Consider the following 8,339-nt stretch of genomic DNA (forward strand, 5'->3'; position numbering starts at 1 on the left):
AAAACGACATTTCCACAGCAAGTGGCTTCCCTTCACAATGGGGCCACGCAAAGTGTGCCAATCTTTGGAATTTCCCTGTTTTTTTAATGTTATTCTTTACTTACTGTTCTGATTTTGGAGTGGGGTTGAATTCCAATACAATCTACATTTCAGTACACAGGATTATGATGGAGTCGTTCTACAGGCTGCAAATGTCAAAGCTCGACACCATAAAACGAAAAATTAGTTGTTTAAAAACACCTGATGTCCACATTCCAGAGCTGCAAATATTTTTTTCCATCACTCCTTTTAATCTTAAGTAATAACAATTACCACTACTTCTATCTTTGCTTGGAAAACAATATAAGGCTTTTCAATGCTGTTGGGATTTAAATAGACTAACGCTTCTTTAGAGGATTATATGCTTTTATATGGAGCCATTAGACAAAGATACACAAGCACTGATAGTTAGATAACAAAGCTCGGAATATTCCATTATATATATATATATGTTTTTGCCCTAAGCATCTGCTGTTGGATGTATGGTGCGTGTGTCATATTGAAGGTTTCCTTTTAATAGTCTGAAATTGACATGTGGGAACTGTGGCCACAACTGCCATAAGTAGAGCAGAAAATCAATGAAAATAGTTGCCAGAATTGACTTTTCCTGCAAACACATCTGAGCTAAATTTAACCCTCACTGCTAGAGAACAAAAAATATAGAATTCCCATCCTGCCCCAGAGAGCACGGGGAAGACAGCCGAGGATTTAAGGTACAATCAGTACAGTATTTGGGTTGTTGTAGGTTTTTTTGGGCTATATGGCCATGTTCTAGAAGCATTCTCTCCTGACGTTTCACCTGCATCTATGACAAGCATTCTTAGAGGGATTGAGGTGAGGTGAGGACAGTATTTTCCGGTCTCTATGTAACTTTTACCAGAGTTAAAACTTGGCTTTTACTATGCTAGCCAAAGCTAATTATTCAAAGTCGCCGAGATTCGTTGTTTTAGAGAGTTGTTGTTTTAGAAGGCCTTTAGCCTTCTCTGCCAGAGGAGTTGTAGTTTTAGAAAATGTTTGGCCTTCCCTGCCAGAGAGTTGTAGTTTTAGAAATTTTTTGCCCTTCCCTACCAGAGAGTTGTAGTTTTAGAAGGCCTTTAGCCTTCTCTGACAGAGTTGTAGTTTCAGAAAAATGTTTGCCCTTCCCTGCCAGAGAGTTGTAGTTTTAGAAGGCCTTTAGCCTTCTCTGACAGAGTTGTAGTTTTAGAATTTTTTTGCCCTTCCCTACCAGAGAGTTGTAGTTTTAGAAGGCCTTTAGCCTTCTCTGCCAGTGGAGTTGTAGTTTTAAGGGGAAAAATGCCCTTCCCTATCAGAGAGTTGTTGTTTTAGAAGGCCTTTAGCCTTCTCTGACAGAAGAGTTGTAGTTTTAGAAAAAAATTGCCCTTCCCTACCAGAGAGTTGTAGCTTTGAAAGGCCTTTAGCCTTCTCTGACACAGGTGTTATAGTTTTAGAGGATGTTTGCCAGAGAGTTGTAGTTTTAGAAGGCCTTTGGCCTTCTCTGCCAGATGAGTTGTAGTTTTAGAAGACTGTTGCCCATCTCTGCTAGAGAATTGTAGTTTTTGAAGGCCTTTAGCCTTCTCTGCAAGAGTTGTAGTTTTAAAAGGCCACTGACCTTGTCTGCCAAAGGAGTTGTAGTTTTAGAAGGCCTTTAGCCTTCTCTGCAAGAGTAGTTATAGTTTTAGAAGATTTTTGCCCTTCCCTGCAAGAGAGTTGTAGTTTTAAAAGGGCTTTAGCCTTCCCCACCAAAGGAGTTGTAGTTCTTCCAGGTCTTTGGCTTTGTCTGCCAGAGGAGTTGGGAATTTTACAAGATTTTTGGCCTTCTCTGCCAAATAATGCTGCAAACTACAACTCCCAAGTTTCCATAGCATTGAAACATGCAGTCCAACCGCACTAATTCTGCCATGTAGACGAAAGAAAAGTAATACAAATGCAACCAATCAAAATACTTACTCTTGAGTATCTGAACTCTCCTCAGCAGCAAAAGGGGCAGAAGCAAAACGCCCCAAAAACTCCACCTGAGTGACTTTCTTTCCAATTGTGAACCAGTCATTGATCTGGTCCAAGGTCAGTTTCTTCAACATCTTGGCCTAGAGCAAGCAAAAGGAACTTCTCCAAACAGAGCCAGTGATTCAGCTCCAGAGGACAAGAGGCTGGGAAGGATCTGCCAGGCCCCGCCCCTCTCTTGTCTCCTCTGCGCCTCTGCCTGCAGATGGGACCAATTTGAGATAATGAGAACTAGCGCCTTTACAAACGCCTTCAGGGCGCATGCGCACTCCTTTCCAAAGAGCTGCAACCCCAGGTTCGCGCCAATTTAAAGAGAAAGGGTGCACCTACTCACAGTATGCATCTGAACTTTAGAATTCATGCAGTTTGGGTGCATCTGTACACTGTAGATTTGTTGCCCTTTGTATGCATTTACATTATCAAATTAGAATCATAGAATCAAAGAGTTGGAAGAGACCTCCTGGGCCATCCAGTCCAACCCCCTGCCAAGAAGCAGGAATATTGCATTCAAATCACCCCTGACAGATGGCCATCCAGCCTCTGTTTAAAAGCTTCCAAAGAAGGAGCCTCCACCACACTCCGGGGCAGAGAGTTCCACTGCTGAACAGCTCTCACAGTCAGGAAGTTCTTCCTCATGTTCAGATGGAATCTCCTCTCCTGTAGTTTGAAGCCATTGTTCCATTGCGTCCTAGTCTCCAGGGAAGCAGAAAACAAGCTTGCTCCCTCCTCCCTGTGGCTTCCTCTCACATATTTATACATGGCTATCATATCTCCTCTCAGCCTTCTCTTCTTCAGGCTAAACATGCCCAGCTCCTTAAGCCGCTCCTCGTAGGGCTTGTTCTCCAGACCTTTTATCATTTTAGTCGCTCTCCTCTGGACACATTCCAGCTTATCAATATCTCTCTTGAATTGTGGAACCCAGAATTGGACACAATATTCCAGATGTGGTCTAACCAAAACAGAATAGAGGGGTAGCATGACTTCCCTAGATCTAGACACTATGCTCCTGTTGATGCAGGCCAAAATCCCATTGGCTTTTTTTGCCGCCACATCACATTGTTGGCTCATGTTTAACTTGTTGTCCATGAGGACTCCAAGATCTTTTTCACACGTACTGCTCTCGAGCCAGGCGTCCCCCATTCTGTATCTTTGCATTTCATTTTTTCTGCCAAAGTGGAGTATCTTGCATTTGTCACTGTTGAACTTCATTTTGTTAGTTTTGGCCCATATCTCTAATCTGTCAAAATCGTTTTGAATCCTGCTCCTGTCCTCTGGAGTATTGGCTATCCCTCCCATGCACTGTGCTTGTGTCTCCACTCTAGATTTAATGCAGATTGAGTGCATCTACACTTGAAATTTAATGCACATTAAATGCATCCACACTAGAATTAATACCCTTTGGGTGCATCTATATTATACAAGTAATGCACTGGGTGCGTCTGCACTCCAGATTTAATGCACATTAAGTGCATCTAAGTGCCCCCGGTGGTGCAGTGGGTTAAAGCACTGAGCTGCTGAGCTTGTTGATCGAAAGGTCGCAGGTTCGATTCCGGGGAGCGGCGTGAGCTTCTGCTGTCAGCCCTAGCTTCTGCCAACCTAGCAGTTCGAAAACATGCAAATGTGAGTAGATCAATAGGTACCGCTCCGGCGGGAAGGTAACAGCGCTCCATGCAGTCATGCCGGCCACATGACCTTGGAGGTGTCTACGGACAACGCTGGCTCTTCGGCTTAGAAATGGAGATGAGCACCACACCCCAGAGTCAGACATGACTGGACTTAATGTCAGGGGACTACCTTTACCTTTACCTAAGTGCATCTACACTTGAGATTGAATGCACATTAAATGCACATTAAATGCACTTGAGATTGAATGCACATTAAATGCACTGTGTGCATCTGCACAGTGTGCATCTACTTCGGGTGCATCTATACACTGTAGATTTGCTGCCCTTTGTGTGCATTTACGCTGTAAAATTAATGCACCGTAAGTGCATCTGGACTCTAGATTTAATGCACGTTATGTGCATCTACACTTGAGATTTAATACACATTAAATGCATCCACACTAGAATTAATACCCTTTGGATGCATCTACGTTATACAATTAATGCACTTTGGGTGCATCTGCACTTTAATGCACATTAAGTGCATCTACACTTGAGATTGAATGCACATTAAATGCATCCACATTAGAATTAATACCCTTTGGGTGCATCTACGTTATACAATTAATGCACTTTGGGTGCATCTATACACTGTAGATTTATTGCCCTTTGTGTACATTTACGCTATTAAATTAATGCACTGTGGGTACATCTGGACTCTAGATTTAATGCACATTATGTGCATCTACACTTGAGATTTAATGCACATTAAATGCATCCACACTAGAATTAATACCTTTGGGTACATCTACGTTATACAATTAATGCACTTTGGGTGCATCTGCACCCTAAATTTAATGCACATTAAGTGCATCTACACTTGACATTGAATGCACATTAAATGCATTCACACTAGAATTAATACCCTTTGTGTGCATCTACATTATACAATTAATGCACTTTGGCTGCATCTATGAACTGTAGATTTGTTGCCCTTTGTGTACATTTACGGTATTAAATTAATGCACTGTAGGTGCATCTGCACTCTAGATTTAATGTACATTAAATGCATTCACACTAGAATTAATATCCTTTGGGTGCATCTACGTTATACAATTAATGCACTTTGTGCGTATCTATACACTGTAGATTTGTTGCCCTATGTGTGCATTTATGCTATTAAATTAATGACCTGTGGGTGTATCTGCATTCTAGATTTTTTTAAAGTATTTTTATTGTTTTATCATAATTATTATATTTGTTATACATTTGTTTATAACAGTTACATATTATTCAACACACTCTTTAACATATAGTCTTATTGTTCTGCTTAAACATTCCCTTCCCTTTTTTTTCCACCACTGTGCTCCCCTCCCCCCAGATTCTAGATTTAATGCACATTCAATGCATCTACACTTGAGATTTAATGCCCATTAACCCACACTAGAATTAATGCACTTTGAGTGCACCTCCATTATACAATTAATGGACTTTGGGTGCATCTGCATTATATTATTAATGCTCTTTGGGTGCATCTACACCAGGCATGGGCAAACTTCAGCCCTCCAGGTGTTTTGGACTTCAATTCCCACAATTTCAATAATAATAATATACTATAATAATAAGGGAAAGGCTTCCTCCAATAATAGTAAATAATACAATCATAATAATGATCGAATATAATTATATTATTATAATATGATATGATATAACAATATAATATATTAATAAAAGCTTCCTCCAATGATGATAATGATGTAATAAGGGAAAGGCTTCCTTTAATAATAATAATAGAATAGAAAAATAAGGGAAAGGTTTCCTCCAATAATAATAATAATAATAATAATAATAATAATAATAATAATAATATGAGGATTCAATATAGAACTGCAAAGACTCTGGCACAAGCCAGTAAAGGTGGTCCCAATGGTGATTCGCACAGTGGGTGCAGCACCTAAAGACCTTGGCCAGCACTTAAAAACAATCGGCACCTGTTAGCTGCAGAAGACCACCATACTGGGATCTGCATGCATTATTCGCCAATACATCCCACAGTCCTAGACACTTGGGAAGTGTCCGATGTGTGATCCAATATAACAGCAGGCAGAGTGTCTGCTGTGGACTCATCTTGTTGTGTTTCAAATAATAATAATAATACTTTATTTGTACCCCACCACCATCTCCCCAAGGGGACTTGGGGCGGCTTACATGAGGCCAAGCCCAACAGTACAGCCGAGCAAATAAACAAATATACAACATAAAATATAATGAAAATTAAAAATAAATAAATACAGAAAACAATACAAATGAACACACCAAACAATATAAGATCACAGTGATTGAATCACACACACACACACAAAAATCACAATGGGCAGTGGGCAGGGCAAGTTGCAAACATTAAAAGTTTAAAAACACTGGGTGAGCAGGCTGTGTAATGTATCTAGACCAGGGGTCCTCAAACTAAGGCCCGGGGGCCAGATACGACCCTCCAGGGTCATTTACCCGGCCCTCGCTCAGGGTCAACCTAAGTCTGAAACGACCTGAAAGCACACAACAACAACAACAACAACAACGCTATCTCATGAGCCAAAAGCAGGCCCACACTTCCCATTAAAATACTAATAAATTTATCAGTATCTCCTCTCAGTCTTCTCTTCTTCAGGCTAAACATGCCCAGCTCCTTAAGCCGCTCCTCATAGGGCTTGTTCTCCAGACCCTGGATCATTTTAGTCGCCCTCCTCTGGACACATTCCAGCTTGTCAATATTGCTCTTCAATTGTGGTGCCCGAAATTGGACACAATTCTGTATTGTTTTAAAGTTTTTGGTGGGTTTGTTTTTTTTTTTTTTGCACTACAAATAAGATGTGTGCAGTGAGCATAGGAATTCTTTCAAGTTTTTTTCAAATTATAATCCGGCCCTCCAACAGTTTGAGGGACTGTGACATGGCCCTCTGTTTAAAACATTCGAGGACCCCTGATCTAGACAGAGGATCAGAGGGACGAAAATGAGGTTTAATTGCACTAGAAGATGGGATAAAGTGCTTCCAAGGGCATTTTATTATGCAGGGTTTGGTCAAGGTCAGGGATTATTGTTCATTCATCGAAGGCATACTGGAATAGCCAAGTTTTCAGACTCTTCCTAAAGACTACCAGGGTGGGGGCTTGTCTAAAAAGGCCTCTCCCTAAACCACAAACCCCATAATTCTCCAGGCATTTAAAGTAGATTTAATAATATTTATTTATTTATTGTGTCAGTATCAACCAGACAATTGTATTACATTTTTAACAAACAGACAAAACAGAGTTTGCAAGCTTGGTAGTTGATTAAATGTCCTTTGACCAGTATCTGGCCACTTGGAGTGCTTCTGGTGTTGCCGCAAGAAGGTCCTCCATTGTGCATGTGGCAGGGCTCAGGGTGCATTGCAGCAGGTGGTCAGTGGTTTGCTCTTCTCCACACTCGCATGTCGGGGATTCCACTTTGTAGTCCCATTTTTTGAGGTTGGCTCTTTATTTATACCCAGCCACCATCTCCCCAGTGGGGACTTGGAGCGGCTTACATGGGGCCAAGCCCAGACAACATATTACAGCAATAAAATCAAAGCATAAACAACAAACAACAACAACATCAAAATTTCATAAGAAAACAAGCAGTCATAGAATAACATTCTAATAAACACAATCTACATTAATGATTAAAGTGGATAGATGCTCAAGTATGATGAGATGGTGATGGATGAATATATTAATTCATATTTATTTATTTACTTTACTTTACTTTACTTGTATACCGCTGTTCTCAGCCCGAGGGCGACTCACAGCGGTTCACAACCAGTAGAAACAGCAATAATTCAATGCAATAATGTAACAACAATTAACAAATTAGCATATTATCCAAACAATAAACAATTACTACATTAACCAATCACTATCGTCTCATCATCCAAAAACATAATCCAGAATTCATCATCCATTGTTCCATTCCTATGTTCATTGCCAATCATTGCACTAGTTATTCGAACACCTGCACAAACAGCCAGGTCTTCACAGCCGAGGAGCCACCACCGAGAAGGCCCTATCTCTCGTCCCCGCCAGCCGTGCTTGAGAAGCAGGCGGAATCGAGAGCAGGGCCTCCCCGGAAGATCTCAAAGTCCTGGTGGGTTCATAGGCAGAGATGCGGTCAGATAGGTATCTTGGGCCGGAACCGTTTAGGGCTTTATAGGCCAGCGCCAGCACCTTGAATTGAGCTCGGTAGCAGATCAGCAGCCAATGGAGCTAGCGCAACAGGGGGGTTGTGTGCTCCCTGCGCTCCGCTCCTGTTAGAATCATGGCTGCCGCATGTTGGACTAATTGAAGCTTCCAGGCCGTCTTCAAGGGCAACCCCATGTAGAAAGCGTTGCAGTAGTCTAGGCGGGATGTAACCAGAGCGTGGACTACCGTGGCCAAGTCAGACTTCCCAAGGTACGGGCGCATCTAAACACCTCTCAACAAAAAATTGCCCCAGTCAGTGCTAATCAAGGTGATCAGTTGAAACATTCACACCTAGCTCCAGCAGACAAGAGTTCTTTGTCCCACCCTGGTCATTCCACAGATATATAAACCCATTTTTCTAGTTCCAACAGACCTCACTACCTCTGAGGATGCTTGCCATAGATACAGGGGAAACGTCAGGAGAGAATGCCTCCAGAACATGGC

General features: G+C 41.5%; 1 protein-coding gene across 1 annotated transcript in view; it reads right to left on the reverse strand.

Annotated features, from left to right (window-relative positions):
* The window catches only part of TDRD9 (tudor domain containing 9), a 144,793-nt gene extending 142,676 nt beyond the window's left edge, over window positions 1-2,117 (reverse strand). Inside the window, exon 1 of the mRNA XM_067463023.1 lies at window positions 1,987-2,117. Coding sequence (XP_067319124.1) covers window positions 1,987-2,117 — 131 coding nt within the window. The remainder of the gene's footprint in view (window positions 1-1,986) is intronic.
* Between the last annotated feature and the right edge of the window lie 6,222 nt (window positions 2,118-8,339).

Source organism: Anolis sagrei, chromosome 1 (genome assembly GCF_037176765.1).
Source record: "Anolis sagrei isolate rAnoSag1 chromosome 1, rAnoSag1.mat, whole genome shotgun sequence".
NCBI lineage: Eukaryota > Metazoa > Chordata > Lepidosauria > Squamata > Dactyloidae > Anolis > Anolis sagrei.